The 20,033-nt window shown below is 33.7% G+C and overlaps 1 protein-coding gene and 1 pseudogene across 2 annotated transcripts; one reads left to right on the top strand and one right to left on the bottom strand.

Moving 5' to 3' along the window:
* Positions 1–6,844: 6,844 nt before the first annotated feature.
* On the bottom strand, positions 6,845–11,340 carry LOC120014671 (annotated as a pseudogene).
* Positions 11,341–12,977: 1,637 nt separating this feature from the next.
* Positions 12,978–18,311, top strand: LOC120015253 (nuclear transcription factor Y subunit A-7-like). 2 transcript variants are annotated; one of them, XM_038867584.1, is made up of 6 exons: positions 12,978–13,132; positions 14,115–14,176; positions 14,787–14,932; positions 16,722–16,826; positions 17,025–17,177; positions 17,602–18,311. In XM_038867584.1, the coding sequence occupies exons 2-6, from the start codon at positions 14,149–14,151 to the stop codon at positions 17,773–17,775; spliced, it is 606 nt and encodes a 201-aa protein (XP_038723512.1). In that variant the 5' UTR covers positions 12,978–13,132; positions 14,115–14,148; the 3' UTR covers positions 17,776–18,311. The 2 variants fall into 2 exon arrangements, with proteins under 2 accessions (XP_038723512.1, XP_038723511.1); XM_038867583.1 differs by having other exon boundaries at positions 12,979–13,132; positions 17,013–17,177.
* Positions 18,312–20,033: the final 1,722 nt, after the last annotated feature.

Here is a 20,033-nt window from a genome sequence, read left to right as displayed (position 1 = left end):
AATTATAAAGAATCCTCAAATAAAAAAAATAAAGGGAGAAAAGAAAAAAACTCACAAACCAAAAAAAAAAAGCAAAGCATCCGCACATGGAAAAAAATCTCAAAAAAATATTATAACATAAATCAGAAAACTGAAAGCAAACTTAGCTCAAAATAAAAATTCAATAGAAAAGTCATGAGCCAAAGATGAGATATACGAATAAATAATCAAAAATCAAAATCAAATTACTAATAATCCCCATATCAAATAACCAAATAAATGGGAAACGAAAAAACACAAAAAAAAAAAATCACACCAAAGCATAAATCAAATGAAAAGCAAATTTAGCACAAAACAAAAAATTCAATAAAAGAGACATGAGGGAAAGATCACAAATCAAAATAAATTATCAAAAATCAAAGTCAAATTATGACTATTTCCCAAACTAGAAAACCGGATAAAAGCACAAACCAAAAAAAAATCCTTCCACATGAAAATAATTTAGACCAAAAAAATGAAAACATATATCAATAAATAAAAACAAAACATGAAAATTGGAAATCAAAATTAAACTCCAAATAAATGACTATAAATCAAATACACAAACATAAATGATCCCAAAAAAAACCATAAAATAATAATAAATCCTGCCCATGTGGAAAAAACATCCCACCAAAAAACAGAAAACAGAAATCAATTAAAATATATATTTATATATGAAAATCGTAAAGCAAAATTAGCTCCAATAAAAATTCAATAGATAAGCCATCAAAGAAAGATAAAAAAAATCCAAATAATGATCAAAAATAAAATAAAAAAATAAAGGGCAAAAGAAAACCCGCAAACAGAAAACAAAAAGGAAAAAAAAAAAAACCCTTTCACACATGATAACATAAATCAATAGACATTAAAAACATGAAAGCAGAAAGCAAAATTAGCACAATATTTTTCAATAGAAAAGCCTTGAGGGGGAAGATCAGATATCCAAATCAATAATCAAAAATCAAAGTCCAATTATAAATAATCCCCAAATAAAAAAAATCAAATAAAAGGGTAAAAAGCAAAACCAGAGAACATAAATGAATGAATAAAAAAACATGAAAACCGAAAAGCAAAAAGAAAAATTAGTTCAAAATAAAATTTTAACAGAAATCTGAAAACTGAAAAAAAACAAAAAAAAAAAAAAATCAATAAAAAGACATGGGGGAAAGATCATAAATCCAAATAAATTATCAAAAATCAAAGACAAATTATCAATATCTCCCAAACCAGAAAACCAAATAAAAGGTGCAAGTGTGAAACTAAAACCCAGAAACAAAAAAAAAATTCCTTCCCCTATGGAAATTATTCAAACCAAAAACTGAAAACATAAATCAATAAATAAAAACAAAACATGAAAAACCGAAAAGCAGAATTTGCTCAAAATAAAATTCCAACAGAAAAGGCCATAAACAAATACCACAAATCCAAACAAATGACTAAAAATAAAATTCACAAACATTAAAATGATGGGGAAAAGAAAATCCCACAAACGAAAAAACCATTAAATAATAATAATAAATCATGCGCACATGGAAAAATATCCCACCAAAACACATGAGAACAGAAATCAATAAAAAAAATAAAATATGAAAATCGTAAAGCAAAATTAGCTCAAATAAAAAGGGAAAGATCCAAAAATCCAAATTAATGATCAAAAATCAAATTCAAAATTATGAATGATCCCAAAAACAAAAAAAACAAATAAAGGGGAAAAGAAAATCAGCAAACCAAAAACAAAGGAAAAAAATCCCACCACAACATGAAAACATAAATCAATAAATAAAAAGGAAACAAAAACTGAAAATCCAAATTAGCTCAACATAAAAATACAAGAGAAAAGCCAAGAAAAAAATCACATCAAAACAGAGAAACATAAATCACTAAATTGATTAAAAAAAATGAAAAGCAAAATTAGCTCAATATTGTTCAATGGAAAAGCCATGAGGGGAAAGAACAGAAATCCAAATAAATTATCAAAAATAAAGTTGAAATTACAAATAATCCCCAAATCAAAAATCAAATAAAGGGGAAAAAGCAAAACCAGACAGTCCTTCCCGCATGGAAAAATTCAAACCAAAACATGAAAACATAAATGAATGAATAAAAAAAACATGAAAACCGAAAAGCAAAAAAAGAAAAATTAGCTCAAAATAAAAGTTCAACAGAAATCTGAAAACTGAAAAAAAAAATTAGCTCAAAATAAATTTTAACAAAACTCAATAAAAAAGACATGAGGTAAAGAACAGAAATCCAAATAAATTTTCAAAAATCAACGTCAAATTATGAATATCTCCCAACTCAGAAAACCAAATAAAAGGTGAAACTAAAACCCATAAACCAAAAAAAAATTCCTTTCCCTATGGAATTAATTCACAACAAAAACTGAAAACAAAAAATCAATAAATAAAAACAAAACACGAAAAACCAAAAAGCAGACTAAAAATCCCACAAACAAATGACTAAAAATCCAAATTTACAAACATTAATGATGGGGAAAAGAAAATCCCACAAACGAAAAAACCATAAAATAATAATAAAAAATCCAGCCCACATGAAAAAAAATCCCACCAAAAAACATGAAAACAGAAATCAATAAAAAAATAAAATATGAAAATCGTAAAGCAAAATTAGCTCAAATAAAAAGGGAAAGATCAAAAATCCAAATTAATGATCAAAATCAAATTCAAAATTATGAATACAAAATCAAAAAACCAAATAAAGGGGAAAAGACAATCAGCAAACCAAAAACAAAGGAGAAAACAAAAAATCCTTCACACATGAAAACATAAATCAATAAATTAATGAAAACATGAAAACAAAAAGCAAAATTAGCAATTAGCACAATATTTTTCAATAGAAAAGCCATGAGGGGAAATATCAGAAATCCCAATAAATAATCAAAAATCAAAGTCCAATTATGAATAATCCCCAAATCAAAAACTCCAACAAAAAACTTCCCACATGGAAAAAATTGACACAAAAACATGAAAACATAAATCAATGAATAAGAGAAATGAAAATCGAAAAGCAAAATTAGCTAAAATAAAAACTTAATAGAAAAGCAATAAAGGAAAGATCAGAAATCAAAATAAATGAACAAAAATCAAAGTCAAATTAAGAATTATCCCCAAATCAAAAAACCAAATAAAGGGGGGGAACTCACAAACCAAAACAAAAAAAAAATCCACACGGAAAAAAATCAAAACATAAATGAAAAAATAAAAAATTGAAAAGCAAAATTAGCTCAAAATAAAAAAAATCAATAGAAAAGCCATGAGGGAAAGATATATATATCCAAATAAACAATCAAAAATCAAAGTCAAGTTACGAATAATTCCCAAACCAAAAAACCAAATAAAAGGGGAAAGCTAAAACCCCAGAAACCAAACACCAAACAAAGAAATCATTCCCATATGGAAAAAATTCACATCAAAACATGAAAACATAAATTAATGAATAAAAAGGCTGAAAACCGAAAAGCAAAATTAGCTCAAAATAAAAATTCAATAAAAAGCCACAAGGGAATGATCTAAAATCCAAATAACCAATCAAAAATCAAAGTCAAATTATGAATAATCCTCAAATCAGAAGACCAAATAAAGTGAGCAAGAAAAAAAATCACACCAAAATATGAAAACATAAATCAATAAATAAAAACCAAACATGAAGAAATGCAAAATTAGCCCGAAATAAAATTCAATAGAAAGTGCATGAGGGAATTAATCCCAAATTAGAAAATCAAATAAAGGGGAAAAAGTATATCTCTCCAAGCAAAAAATATAATTTTAAAAAAAAAAAAAATCTTCCCACTGTGGAAAAAATCACTTTTTTGTATAAGTAATGGAAAAAATTCCTACCAAAACATGAAAACATAAATCAATAAATAAAAAGGAAACATGAAAACTGAAAAATCAAAGTTAGCTCAACATAAAAATCCAAAAGAAAAGCCAATGAGGGAAAGGTCATAAATCTAAAAAAAAGATCAAAAATCAAAGTAAAATTATGAATAAAGCCAAATGAAAAAAAGCCAAATAAAGGGGGAAAAGGAAAATCCACAGTACAAAATCCTACCCACTGAGAAAGAAATCATACCCGGACATGAATACACTGATTAGTATTTAGTAATATAAAAAGTCTGAAAAGCAAAATTATCTCAGAATAAGATATACTCAAGAATGCATGAAGAAGAAATCCACAATACCAGAAATCTTTTGCTCGGCCATTTGAAATTAACACAAAAATGAAGTATGCATCTCACTTGTGCTCTTCCAAGTTAAATCAACACAAAAATCCAAAGCCACATGACAAACTTTACACATTATATGATCGTACATGTTGCAGTCAGCTTCAAGTATAGCATATGTTAAGACTTCTGAGGAGTTTTATGCATTAATGCAAAACAAAGACTTACCTAGAAGTGAATAGAGAAAGAGTCTAGATTACAGCGTAAACAGATAAATCAAAAAGTATGGGTACTTAGAATTTAGAAACCATTCATACAGACCACACTAGTAATGTTATACAAATATATATGAAAAAAAAATCCAATATGTTGAGACCATCTATTAGATTCAATATTTGTAACAAAGCACTAAATAAAAATTTCTACCTACATATTGTGAAAGGAGACAAGTGACGACTACTGACCAGATTTCATCGAACATACTTTGTCATTGAAAAAGATGCACAAGAAAATAACAAATTCCCGTTTAGTGATTTTACTCAAGAATAAACCCTGATAAATTGATAGAGGTAAATAGAAAACAAATTAAACAATAAATCATCATTGATGACCATTCAAAATTCATTGGCTACAAAACTGTAAACTTGTTCAGCTATAGACAACCAATATGGAAAATTTCTGTACCTCGTGCTTTTTCCCCCTTCTTAGCTAGTCTTTACACAAAATTTAGGATGATTAAAAGGTTTTGCATAAATTTTTTCAGTAATTTAACATCGAGACAAGTTCACATAATCAGAAAATATTTGCACTTTATATGTTGTTGTCCATGGCCCCATAACACAAGATGGAAATCTTAATCAAAATTGATAGATAATGCTGAAAGTCTTCCTACCCTAAAATGGCCAACTAAATGCACTAAAAAAGTTATTTCAGAAAAAGGACGTCAAAACTCAAATTTAAAAACTTCTCTCATTTAAATTTTATCCTCGAGTGCTTCAGAAAACAACCTAATATCCACTCTTGCTCTTGAAACTAATTTGGTAATCAATTGGATAGGCCTCAAAATCCAAATAATGAAACTTTTAGCATTAAAGACCAATAGCAATGCCTGAATCGAGCAAAACCTATGGCAATTTGTACAAACCGCAAAATCAGTTCAATTCATTCACATAAGCCAATCAACCATCACAATTATCACGATCAAACAGAGAAAACATCATCAGCTAACGGATTAGACTCCAGGATGAACTCAATGAAGCTCACTAAACCCCAAAATTCCATTCAATTGGCACACAAGAACCTCAGGAAAAAGAAGCATCTCAACAAAACAGGGCATAAACACCCCCCAAGCAACAGAAAAGGCAAAAGCTCAGAAACGGTGGGAAAATACGACAGTAATTTATGATTCCTCAAAATATCAATCATCCAAAGCAATTCGATTAAATCAAAGAGCGTCCGAAAAATCTCTTCGGTTCCAAGAAAGGCAGAAAAAGCAGTGAATCCAAAAATCATTCTCGATTTCGAACATGCAAACATCCTTATATATCGATTATTTTCAAAATAGAGTCCTTGAATTTGAAAGAGAAGGCATAAAGTAGGATTAAAGAAATAATTGAAGAGAGAGCCGTTAGAATAATTTTGAAAATAGAGCCGTTGATTTTGAAAGAGGAAACACATAGTCAGATTAGAGATACTTTTTGTATTACTTTAAAAACAGATTGGATAGAGAAAAAAAAAGTGAACTGTGGATTTTCTTAGAAATTACCGCCGCTTGTGGAGGGCAACAACAACAATGGCTGTTTGGATTTCAAAATTCAGTAGAAGCAGTAAGTACGTACCTCCCAAACACCACCGACGTAAAACGAGAATCGTGCCCTAAAAGTTGAAGAAAATCATGAGGAATTCCATGAATTCTAATCTTCAGACCTTCGATTTCTCTTCATCGTGTCCTTTTCCCAACTGGAATGGAAGAAGAGGAACGAGAAATTGAGAAATATAAAATCCCGAAGAGAAGAATCACGAACTCCATAGCAGTATTGTGGCACCGTGAAAAGATCTCCAATTTCAGAGCTTTTCAATCCATCTGACCCCTACTCTCCTATTTGGGTTTTGTAGGTTTGGAATTTTCTGGAGTCTCGTGGTCATCGAGTCGGAATAAATAGGTAGGGACCACAGAGTGTGGCATTCAAAATTCAAATCCTTACGCGTGAGTGTTACGATTGAGGCCAACGGAAATTTCTGACCCACTTCTATTGTTCCGTTAAGATTACACGTGGAGATCTTTTTGCTTATTTCGGTGATTTTAAGGTCAATTAAACCCACTTGTATTTTGTACCGTTAAGATTACAAATGGAAATCTTTTTGCTTATTTCAGTGATTTTAAGGTCAATTAAATAAATTAATCATTTTACTTTTTTTGAAAAAATATGTCTGCTACCGTCAAAAAAATTAGACAATCTGTCATTGTAAATTAATCTTTTTGGCATATTGCGACTTGTGAACTCAAATAAAAAATATATATATTTAAGACAAACCAACCTTGAAACAAGCAATTGAATAAAAGTACAGTTCTAATACATTAAGAATTTCATCAATCACCAATTGAATGCCATAATTTAATCAAGAAAGCACAATCACCAATCAATAGACTGCAACATGCCACTGCTTGTTCTTTTTCAGTTGTGAAAGCTTTTGTTCCCAGGTCTCTCCTCTCTCTTCTGCAACTCTCTTCAATGTTTCTTGGATTCCAAGCATCATACCCTTGAGTTCACAGGAATATATAAATATGAGCCCCATTGTCCAAAAGTCTAAAGATTTCATCACTGTATTCCTCAATTTTGTCTTGAACGTAGATCTTGCCTTCGCTCTTGTTCTTTTCTTCTCTGTTGAGTGCTCTGTCGTATCGGAAGTGATCTGGATAGTCCTTAAGATACTGGGTCAACTCATCGTCATAGAGGCGACTATCCGTATTGGCTACCCCGAGGAAAAGTCATGCAAGGCCACTGAACTTGAATGGGGGTACAGACTCCATGAACATACGTCAAAGATAACCTCTATAAGGAGCAACGCCGGTGCCAGTCGCAATCATAATGTGTGTGGCATTTGGGTTATCTTCAGGTAGAAACATTATCTTGCCAGAGGGGCCCGCCAATGAAATTCTAGTTTAGTTAGTTAGACAGCAAAGAACCATCCTTGACCAAGAATCAGAATGCTAAGTCTAGAGCTTAAGATGCTAACAAGAACGATTGAACAACCCAAAATAAAATAGCATAATAATAATGACTAAACCAAGCATTTGAGTAAACATGTAAAATGTCATAACGAAGAATCAAGGGCAACAAAATCACCTTGTAGCCATAACAGTAACAAGTAAAATTATCCATCAATGACTGAAACACCATCCCTAAAAAGGTATTTCCCGTGTACAAGAAAGCTGGAGGGCTTCGAATCGAAGAACCCATGGAACCATAATTAACCTTCCAGACAGAAAAAAGGACAAACATGTAATGAATTGGACAAGAGAACAATGGTCATTCCAGAAATTTACCTTTTGAGAATGTTTCGGTTCTCATCCTCCTCTGTCCATAACGGTCAAAGTTGACTTTTTAGTGTGTAAGACTTTACCCTTCCGACTAGAGACTACAGATAATACAGATAATGAATTGGACAGTAAAACTTTACCCTTCTATCCAATTTTCATTCCTCCTTACATCATAATCTTCAAAGGTTGTAGTTTCCTAGCGACTAGCATGCAATTAGAAAATTTAGCAGGTTTCACTTTCTACCAACCAAACTATCCTCGTCAATTAACTTCAATTGCCTTAAGGCTTTAAGAATAAAAACTTCAACATGCAAATACCAAATATAAACCTGTCAAACTAGCCAAATTTATATGGACTTCCACATCTTCTTGTCAGACTACACTTATAAAATTTCTTCCATTAAGCAATTTCCAATTCAATAATGTCCTTGTCTATATGGTGCTGAATACATACGACGCAAACAAGTGAATATCTCAATAAGCATCAACAGGTTTTACACATTTTGGTCAATTGTACTAGAACCTAACATGAAGAAAACAGAAAAAAGATGCACACTCTAACAAATCAGTAGGACTATACCTGTGGTCTTAACTTTATCTCCAGGCCTCGAGTTGCAAAGGAAATTGCTGCATATACCACCCTTTGAGGAATCCTCTTTTCCAGTCTCAGGGTCATACTAGACAGCACGGCAAACACACAAACTAGCAGTCTTGCTATCAAAATTGTCTCCATATCTGGTTGACGCAATTGAATAAAAGTGAACGTTGTCCGGAGCCCCTGGCTTTTTCAGGTTCTCACCCTGCAATACAAGTGAAAATTGATTGGACAACTCTTCTTGAGAATTCAGTAGACTTTAATCACCAATAGCACATAAAACTTCAAGAAAAGACCAAAGAATTCATGCAACATTAGGCTAGTCATTGGAGCTCTTGTTTGATGGGGCTGGGCACCAAGTAGATTACAATGAATTCAATCACCATCATGCATACATTAAGCAACACACTACGCCAATACAGCAAGGGACAAAAGGCCCTGCTTACTTAAGAGCATAGCCTGCTCTGCATATAAGCCTCATCCATCAAAAGGAGGCAGAAATTAAGAGACAAGCAAAATAGAAAAATTGAAATCGCGAGATTTAGTGTCTCTAGGCAAATGATGACTTACAGGAGGAATTACACCATAGCTTTGTCCTTCCCAGTAGGGAACATTCCCACCATGATCAATCACAATGTGCAAGTCTCTCCAAGAGCTTTTGGCCTTACAAGTCTCTCAACAGAAACAATGGTTGCAGTGTACGGTTCCTTAGGCTTGTATGTGTTCAAAGGGGCTCTTTTGCATCTACCAATTCTAAAGGTGAGACCAAAAACTTAGATCTGCCGAATTGTTGAACTGACATGCAGACTACATGCCATTTTTTCAAGGAAACATTCCTTAGTTTCATGTCTAAAGTAAAAGTCAAGGCCCATGATTTGTCTATGAAGCCTAAACTATATGTCTGCAACAAAATTAAGAGCAACAGTTTGTAGAACACAAGTAGCACATGCGAGCATGTAAGGAAGATCAAATGAAAATGCAAATGCACCGAGCAAGTTTCACTAGCATAATGTTTTTGGTTCTGAATGTAATAAAAGAAATCTTGAACAAAAACAGTTAACAACCAACAACAATACATGTGAAGCTGGAAATAAATATGTATCTGAAAGTTGTGAACATGAGTGTTACAAGTGAAATACTCAATCAGATACTTTTACCTTCATAACGTATACTACTTAAACAATGTACCACATTGGTTTGACTGCTACAAAAACTCCCTCTACTACCATAGCGGGGTGATAAGCCCGTATGAGGGAAGAGAGTTGGGCTTGGTTGGCAAAACCTACAACATAAATCCTAAGAAGAGAAGAGAGAGGCTGAAAAATAATTGGATAAATAATAATAATAGGGACGCTATAAGAATTATGGAGAGGGTAGGTGCCAGACTACATTGAATGGCGAAAGATAACCTACTTATCAGACTTGATTCATGTAGCAGACAACAAATATTTGGGAGAAAGACTTGATGACCAAGATGAGTTAACCAGTACAACAAGATGAAATTAAGTAATCAAGCAGCAAGCTAGCAAAGAAATTAAAAGAGCATGAACTATTGATCATTTTATTTGCCATTCGAGAGTTTTGATTAATATCTACATTTACCAACATTTGTACACGGGTAGCAACCAACAAAGTAACATGGCTTGAAATGCAAAGGAAATGGAAATTCTAAGTGCAAAAATACATGTGGGAAGAAGGGTTAAGAAATACAAAAACTGGAAATGCACAATATCCAATTCACAAAGCATATTAAATTATTAAAGTATTCCAACATATATTGGAGGAAAAGAAAATGCCAGTAGATGAAAAGAACACTAGCAATAACACTTCACCTCTCCAAACACAAACACAAACACATGGAGAAGAGGCGACGGTGGAGGATAGGAGGATCAAAGGTCCTTTAAGAGAAAACACGAAGAGGTACATATTCACATAAAACTACAAGGACTATCATTAAAGAATCACTGCTCAATATAAATTAGACTCCAACATAATGGACATTTCTGCAGAAAATGTATGAAACATTTGTCCCCACAATGTGTGTGACCCAATCAACTTTCAAACTAGAATATCAACAGTTGAAAAGCCATAAAAACTGGCCAGTCCAAGAGCCTATCACTAAAGGCAAACCAAAATAGTAGAAACCAATGATTCGCAAAACCTTTCACAACTAAAAGTGGCTAATAATTTTTGAGACAAATTAGCATTAGAGTATCAGACCTATGCAATCTTTCCGTGGTCCCTTCAAAGCATTGGTCCACATACGGACATACCTACAAACATCAGTCCTTTAAGAAGTAAAATTGGAAGATAATGGGTCGTACAACCAAAGGCATAGCAACTCTCACTCAATCTCATCATAAATTGGTATAAATATGGCGATCCCAAGTATCATTCATGGAGCAACGGGGATCTTCTTAGGGAAGAAGAATCGCTCCCAACAGGAACAGCCATAGAAGCCTGCCCAATAAAGAAAATGTCAAAAAATCGATCTTTTAATAAAAAATGGGCTGAAAGTTGAAATTCCCCACTGGGTTTTGGTTGGATGATACAAATAAATAAATAAAAAATTGCAAGAACAGAAATTTCCAACATTAAATTGGATTTTTTTGTCGAAAACCAAACAAATGGTTAATCAGCGATTGGGAATAACCTGAGAGACGGAGAGAGGAATGGAGTGATGAAAGCCAATTTGGGTTTCCCCTCCTCCTCCGAAGAGAGTGATTCTTATAGGGAGGTAATTGGATCCCTTGGAGACTGGCAAAGGCCGAGTTGGCTTCTCAGTACCCCTATCGTCTGGTTTTCTCATACCGATACATGATTTCTTCTTCTTTCTTAACGCCTTCTGAGCAACTCCAATGGCAAACTTGTTTTAAGCACTCCAAAAATTTTGAAATTTGTGCACCATGGAAGTATTATGTGTGGACTCTATAATGATAACCATATTTGAAACTTCAAAAATTATTCATTTTCCTTCCTCTTCTCTCTATCTCTCTCATGATTCATAAATGAATTTGAATTATTCTATCATGTGAATAGCACATTACAAGTATTTATTGGATGTGTGGCTTACTATTCATTTACTAAAAGTCTCTCCAAAACTCAAGTAGAACTAAATATACTTGTTAATATCTAAGTGTGAAAAATGCTCCATTTAACTATGTAAAACTTGAAACATAAGTTTCAAATACTTGAAAAATGAATTTCAATTGTAGCATTGAAGATGCTTTTTACGTTGTTGGGATTTTTGGAGGTCGGTATATTAGATTGTAATTAATTGTAAAAATATGCAATCACTAAAACATCATTTTAAAAAAGTACACTAGACACCAGCTTTTACCAAAATAACCTCAAACTTGATTTTCTCTCTTTACGAACTGCGATACAATAGTGATACTTTTAAACAAAAGATCAAATTTAGTGTTCAATTTATATCTTTTGCACATAAAATGATGATACAAATATTGGAATGTAAATTTGATTGCATTACATGTCTTTCTTGTTAAATTGTATCATTTTAGTGGATTTTTGCTGTTTGTGACACTATAGTGATACATCTCTGCAGCTATAAATGTTTTTCCAGAACCAGCAAAAGAGGTACAAACCAAGAAAAGAAAACCAAGAAAAAAAAAGTAACTAGGAAGAGGAAGTATGCATACTGGTTCAATTGTATCATTTTAGTGGATTTTTGATGTTAATGATACTATAGTGATACATATCTGCAACTGTAAATGTTTTTATAGAACGAGCAACAGAGGTACAAACTAGGCAGAGCCAGGAAGGAGAGAAGAGAGAACGAAGCACAACTCATATTGAGCAACGAAGCATGGTCCAGATCTGCCAAAAACGGAGACAAGAGCAACTCGACGCAGTTCAGATCGAGCAACGAAGAATAAGCCGAAGAAGAGAGGAGAAGTTCGACAAAAAACAGAGAAGAAGGCAACGAAGAACAATTTAGATCGGGAACCAGAAGAAGAAGAAGAAGAAGGAGAAGGAGAGAAAGAAGGAGATAACTTTTAGTAGAGAAGAACAAAAGAAAAAGGGGACACACTGGAGTTGGATAGTTGGAGGGAGAAGAAGGGTACTGTAGGTATAAACAAAAAAATGTTTTAAACCAGATGACCAAATTACCCTTAAATTACACTTTTTTACAATTTTAAAAAAACACATGACCTTTTTACTATTAAGTTATCCAAAGTGTTCTTAGTGTTAATTGTCTGTAACTTTTAAACAAGTTAATGGCTATTTACTCTCCACATATAAAAAGCCATGTAAGGCAAAACGATGTCGTCAACAGAAACAAAAGCGGGCAGCCCATCACCTTCAATCTAGGCCACTCATCTTGTGGACCCAAAATTTTTCTGGCCTAGATTTTTTGCCCTCACTCACACTTCACAGGTCAGCTGCCCGGGCCCCGTCTCACTTCTATTATTAAGGTGTTACTTTAATGTGTTACCGTTCTCATGGTTAAGGCCTTGAGCTCTTCGTAGATTTTAGTTACAAGAGTTGCAACGAATAAATGCGAAAGACACGTGGTCGACAAAAAGAGCTCACGTCAGCTTTAATGGACACGCACACAGGGTGTCATACTCTAACTACAAGTCGTTCGCAACAGAAGGGGCAAAACAGAGAAAAAAAAACATTGACGGAAGAATGTGACGGGAAAGTGCGGATAGTTTGTCTGGTTACACATTTCCGTCCAAATGGAAACAGAGTTTTAAACAGAGGATTTTGAAGAGGACGACGAGAGAATCGGAGGCAGTGATTAAATTGACACATCTTTCTGTTTCAGGTAATTTTCGGAGCTCGAAATTCGAAACCCAAGTTAATTCCCTCCCAGTTTTCCCAATTTGTTTGTTAGTGCTGGATTTGTAGGGGAAGTATCAGATATATAACGATGTTTGCAATGTTCGAAATCGAAAATGATTTTTGCATTTTCTGTTGCTTCGACGGCATTGATGCCCTGTTTTGTTGGGATGCCCCTTTTTCCCGTGGTTCTTGTGTGCCAATTGAATGGAATTTTCTGGTTTAGTTAGCTTCATTGAGTTCATCCTGGAGTCTAATTCAGTCAGCTGATGGCCTGTTCTCTGTTTGATCGTGATAATTGTGCTGGTTTATTGGTTTATGTGAATGAATTGAATTGATTTCAAGGGTTTGTATAAATTGCCGCATTTTTAGTATGGTTTTGCTCGATTCAGGCATTGCTATTGGTCTTTAATGCTAAAAGTTTCATTATTTGGATTTTGAGGCCTATCCAATTGATTACCAAATTAGTTTCAAGAGCAAGAGCGGATATAATAGGTTGTGTTCTAAAGCACTCGGAGGATAAAATTTAATTGAGAGTAAAGTTTATAAATATGAGTTTTGACTCTTCTTTTCCTTTTTTTTTTTTAAATAACTTTTATAGTGCATTGCCTTTTTAGGGTAGGAAGACTTTTAACATTATCTATCAATATTGATTAAGATTTCGATGTTGTGTAGTTGTGCCATGGGCAATGATGAGTTTGTGTCAAAAATGTTTCGTCATTGCTTCCTGTAGTTGTAAAAACTGTATTGTTTATGGAAGCTTATAATTTCACGATTCTAATTTATTCGCAGTGTTTGTCATTTACTTTGGTGTCTTATTGCTTGAAGTTGTATTCTTTGTCTCTTAAAAAAAAGTTTTCTGTCAAATTTAATATGTTCTGTACTGTTTTTGGTACTTATGCCTGTCATGGTAAGAATAATCTTTGTTCTATTGGTATGTTGAACTTGATTTTGTTCGTTGCTGACAGATTGAGTTCGTGGTTCTATGTGCATAACGTCCTTATGACTTCGTCTGTGGATGATCTTTCTGGTATATTTCTTCAAAAAATCTAGGTCAATTTTTTTGACACATCTCAATCATGTGCTTTTGGTCCTAATGAATACTCAATATTGTATTTGCTGTTACTAGTCATGTTGGCATCACATATTCATATGTGGCATCATCTTATTATCTGTATGTTCCAGTTTCAATCGGGTTGTATATGTAGATTAAAACGCAGTGGAGATGGTTTCATGCAGTTTAGGATGTATTTTGTTCTTCCAGGATTTCAATAATTTAGTAGGTTAAATTATTTTGAGTTACCCTGCTTCATTTCTATCTATCATCTTAACAATTCCTACTTCTGCTCCTTATATTAGGATATGGTTTCTGTTGGAGTGCTAAATCAAACTCTTTGAGCCCACCATTGATTTCTTACATTTGTGTTTTAGGTGGCATTTGGGTCATGATGGGAATGGGAATGGGAGTGGGAGTGGGAGTGGGAGTGGGAGTGGTTATGTTTGGTTAGCAAAATGAATATGAACATGAATGGAATGGGAATGGGAGTGCTGACAATGAATTTTGTTTTTTTTTTTTACCTAACGCTTGGTGTTTTGTGTTAACTATTCTTATTAGTTTATACATAATAATGGTTTTGCAGAGAATAGTGAAACTGACGAGCAACAAAAACACTCAGAAACTCAGATTGAGTCTTCATCCCCGACAAATGGACTAGTGCACCCTGAAATCGCAAACACAAATGTTCAGTATGCAACAATTCCACAACTTGGAGCAGAACAGCCTATGGTACTGTTTCTTGCTGAAATGTTTTCATTCGATACAATACTTTTCTTAGATTTTTTTTCTTGCTTCTGTGTGGTCTTCTGCATCGTACTCTAGTAGTTTCATTCTTAGGTGGTTTAAGTTAGGACAATGCTAGAGACCCCCAAAATATCACCCCCAAAAGTCCCCCAAATCTATGTGTCATCAAAATAGCCATTGATTAAAAACACACATGTAGGGCCCACTTCACATCCAACATTTCACATTAAATGGGGGTCTTTTGGGGGTAACTTTTTGGGGGTCTCAAGCATTATTCTTTAAGTTATCTTCTGCCTAGACCCCCTGTTCTAATGAACTTTTAATTATCAAATGTAAGTGGTTAGCGTAAGTAGTTGTTTGTTGATCGGATGCTGTATGGAGATTTAATTAGCAAACAGTAATAGTACTGTTCGGAGTGCAACCCTTTAGGATGAGAATTAAGTCTACACCTTTTGTTCTGAGTGGAGTTGTATGTTTGCGCACTTGGAGGAATTGCTGTATCTTTTGTATTGTGCAAACATTTTTTTCTTCTGAAGTTCAATTTAATGGTGACCTTTGACTGCTATTAGACAACAAGATATAAAGCATTACTTGATGCATCAAGTTATGAACTATTAACATATCATAAAACTAAGCCAACTTCATTTAATATCAAGGTATCATAATTCAAAATTTCAAAATGGCAATTAAAATGACCATTAGTGAATAAGTTGAAACTTACATAGTTTTGAAAATAATCTCTGCATTTGTTGACTAAGAAATTAGAGAACTACCTTGACATGATGAGAGTGGATTTCGAAAGGAACAGAAACATTTGCTAATTACCCCCATATTTAGTGCAGTGTTCTCTGTTATTGATTATACCAGTACCAAATGGTAACAATGGACATGATAGGCATGGACATATGGATAAGGTGAATAGATTAAATAGAGTTGTATGAATAGAATGAGGTTAACGAAATAGAGGCGAGTTTAGGCTATGTATTGGCATTGGTTTTTGAGGTTGGGACTTCAATTTAGAGCAATAATTCCTTGAATGGCTCATTGTGGTTTATCTTAATGGATCGAGAATTAATTGTGGAGCACGAAGGTTTAATAGACGAGAGGCCAGCCACTGAATGGCTTGTTGTTAAAGTATCGCTGTTGCCAATATGTGGTGGCAATGGCATTTTAACTGTCAATAAAGCAGTGGCCATCATGCCACTTGGTCAAGTAATTGGGATGGTTATGTGCTGAAAATGGACTGGACCTGTTGTTGGTGGTTGTAGCGGTTACAGAGTGCTGAAGATGGTGTAGGGTGTTCATTTGTATTATCACCCATAGTTTTGGCTGTCTCGTCTGACATAAGCGGTAATTCCTTTATGTCAAATTAACTGTAAACTGAGTTAATATAAATTTTGAATTTTTTTCTTTTGTTTTTGTTGTTTATCAGATTTGATGAAAAACTCTGTGTGATCACACCCCATAAAAGATTTAGGATACGCCCAAAATTGAAAGGCGAATGAAAAATAAAGACAGCTTATTATAATATCATTCCTCTCTTCTGTGTTTTTGTGCCATGTTGATTTGAACGTGGATATTTGATATAATGAAATGGATTAAATGATGTGAATGCGAGTTGGGAGTTGGAACCAGCAATTTCTTCTTTACATTTTTTCCCTGAGCTGAGTTTCCAATTTTTCTACTTTGTTTTGTCAACTACTATACTCAGCAAATAAAGATTAGTAATTTTTATATGCCCTCTAACTCTGGTGCTTTGCTTATGCATTCAAAGGCACCAACCACTTATCCGTATCCAGATCCCTACTACAGAAGCATATTTGCACCCTATGATTCGCAGCCATCATATCCTCTGCAGTCTTATGGTGTACAACCAATGGTATGTCGCTATTATTTTTTATTCCATACACTGATAGCATGTTTTATTGAAATTGATAGTGGTTCCTTTTCTCTTTCTCTTTTGAAGATGTAATTTATCCTTTTATATCAAGGTTCCTGATTATTTCGTTGTTAAATTAGTTATTTGTTATAAAGAAAACAAGTGTATTTGTTAAAAATATTTCAGGTTCACTTTCAGTTAATGGGAATTCAGCAGGCCGGAGTTCCGTTGCCGTCAGATGCTGTTGAGGAGCCTGTATTTGTAAATGCAAAGCAATATCATGGTATCTTGAGGCGTCGACAATCACGCGCAAAAGCTGAGTCAGAAAATAAAGTTATCAAGTCTCGTAAGGTAAGTTAACGTGATTGTTTAGAGTCAGAAAATAAAACCTGGTTAGCTTGTATATGGCTTTGATTTTTTAATGTCCTTGCTCTTCTACTGATTGAACCTTATTGTGTTATGTTCCATTTCCTTCCTATTGTACACCCTAAAAAAGAAATGAATGGAAAGCATTCATTCTGTTCTCATAGCTACTGTGCATTCGTTGTATACACTATTTTGTAGATATAGCGGTAGAATTGATGAAATAATACATTTAATAGTGCGGTAGGTGTTCAAAAGCTTGTGCAGTTATATTGGGTTTTTTTTTTCAGTTATCCCTTCAATTTTTAAAATCCTCGCCTAAATCGCTCGACATTATCTTTGACCCTCTTGCAATTTCACTTTAGCAACTCGTTTCTGTTACATTAGCCTTTTCAACTCAACAATCTTGCAGCGGTACTTGCATGAATCTCGACATTTGCATGCTCTAAAAAGAGCTAGAGGATGTGGTGGTCGGTTCCTCAATTCAAAGAAGTCTGACGACCAACAAACGGAGACAGTGTCAGGTGACAATATCAACCTCAACTCCGAGAAAAGTGCTCTTGCTTCTTCAGATGCCACATCTTGATAGATCGTGACACGGTAAAGCAAAATCAAAGCAGTGGTCTGCAAAATAGTTATTAAAAGTTGCTACCGAGGAAGCCAAGTTCTTTATATCAACTTCAGTAGTCTTAGTCTGCTTCTCGATGGCTAGAGCTTACAGTTCAGTCTTGTGCATATTTATTGATTAGGTGGTCTGGATGAAAATTGCTAAAGATGAAATAGGCAATGACATTACAGCCCAGTCACATCATGTTCGTCTTGGTGGGCCGTTGTAGCAATGTCCTCATTTCGATATTGCGGCTGAGCTGTTGAGGTTAAAGAATTTTTAGGGCTATATTGTAGTCAAATTTGTAACCTTATAAATTGGTGGAGGGTGTCACTTTTCTTTAGCCATAGACTAGATATGTTGTTGCTATGTAGCATAAGTTCCTTTATTACCTATTACTCTCCGAGTCTCGACTTATCCAATAAATTTTTTTTTAGTTATATAGGTGTAAAGTGTAATAGTAACTTGTGCTTTGATGAAATGGTATCCTGAAGATGAATGGGAATTGGGAACAACCACGATGTATCAGAATTAACATTTATGTGCATTTGCCTGGGGTTTTAACTAGTATGAGACACTGAAGGAAACAACAGGTTGTGAGTAGCAAATCTCTTGGCAATATATGTTAGAAGCCAGCGAGTAGGAGTTACTATAGTAAGCTTTTTTGCTCTATTTTTATTGTTTTTGTTGGAGCAAGAATAGCATATGAAGCGATTCCTTCCTCGTCGAATTTGTACTCGGTATTCATATATCACAAGTTTTCTTTTGGGTGTAATCAGAGAACCATGCTCGACTTTTGACAAAAGGAAGGATTGCGATCGATCGGATGAGCTAAACCTGAAAAACCCACGGCTTCCCTAAAACAGAGACCAACTTATTTTCCAGCTTCTTTGGTGGCAAGAAGACTTGTAGTCCCACATTGAATTGATATAATTCAATCGATCGAGTGATGTATAATCAAAGTTTCAACTCACCTCACACTAATGATAGGTATAAAAAGCTTAAGGTCCAAGAGTCAAAAGTAGCCAAGTGACCAAAGATGATAGTATCACTCGTTGGGCCTAGCGCAACCGTTGTGCCATTCCGATTCCCCCAGGTGGGTCTAGTGCAGCCGCTGTGCTAATTGACGTTTTTTGAGTCTAAGTACTTGGATACCTCTTATGAGAATAAATTCGTAGTCTTTGGCTTAAAGCGGACAATATCAACTAGACGTGTTTGGACTAGATTTTCTATCTATTTTTGATTACTTTACACTTCACAGATCAATATTTGCTGATTATACACACGTTGTAGACCATGTCTGCATGAGTTGCCTTTGCTTCCATTAATTCATTAAAGACTCAATTTGACGTGAACACGAATGATGATTACCCAGAACCAATCAAATACTGATTTTTGCAACTCAGCTGTGTTCACATTTGGATCTAAGTTTATGAAAACGTGCTTAGTTTGAACAACTAGACAAAAGAATCACAACTCTTTTTTTTTACAAAAAGAATTATTAGAATTCAAATTCCAATCTGATGCTGATTCAAAAGGTTCGATTTCATCATATGTTGGTTCGACTTTTAGGATATACTGGCCTGTATTAAATTCAATCTCACGTTGCATGTTGTGCTAATTAAACATTATATATATAGTGCTGGACACACCATGCATGAAAAGAAAGAATTTGATATATACTTATACATATATATACTCACGAGATTTATCTAAAAAATATATATATACTCACGAGTCAAACACATGCATGCAACAGAATAATTGGAATAATCGAAAGAATCGTTAAAGACTTGTCTTGAGATTTGATCTCACAAATCACAATTATATATATATATATATATATATATATATATATATATATGTATGTATGTATATACCCACATTTTTCAACTTTTTTTGGTTTTCTTCGTGGTCATTATTATTAGTGTTATTATTTAAAAATTGCATGGATACCAGCACACACAATAATGCAACTTTTTATTTACGTAGTAGAAAGTATTCCCTCTTTAAATCTACTTTATCTAAAAGTATATATTTTGTATGTATTTTGGAGTATGTGATCGATGGGACTTTCTCATGTTTGATTCTTATGGTCTCACACGTGAAAAATCCTGAATCAAAATCAAACCCAAATCCACCTAGCGATCGAATTCCAACATTGATAACATAGTCAGAGATGAATCTATCATGAATCTCTCCACATATTAAAAAAATTCACATTTTAATGTTACTAT

Source organism: Tripterygium wilfordii, chromosome 14, assembly GCF_013401445.1.
Source record: "Tripterygium wilfordii isolate XIE 37 chromosome 14, ASM1340144v1, whole genome shotgun sequence".
Classification (NCBI taxonomy): Eukaryota; Viridiplantae; Streptophyta; class Magnoliopsida; order Celastrales; family Celastraceae; genus Tripterygium; species Tripterygium wilfordii.
This window is presented reverse-complemented; position numbering and strand designations above follow the sequence as displayed.

What these genes read in the sequence shown, in the direction of transcription:
- LOC120015253 (XM_038867583.1), top strand. Translation starts at nt 14,149, where the DNA reads ATGACTTCGTCTGTGGATGATCTTTCTG. An exon ending in TTGGAGCAGAACAGCCTATG is followed by an intron (nt 14,933 to 16,721) that starts GTACTGTTTCTT and finishes ATGCATTCAAAG; the next exon opens with GCACCAACCACTTATCCGTA. An exon ending in AAGTTATCAAGTCTCGTAAG is followed by an intron (nt 17,178 to 17,601) that starts GTAAGTTAACGT and finishes ACAATCTTGCAG; the next exon opens with CGGTACTTGCATGAATCTCG.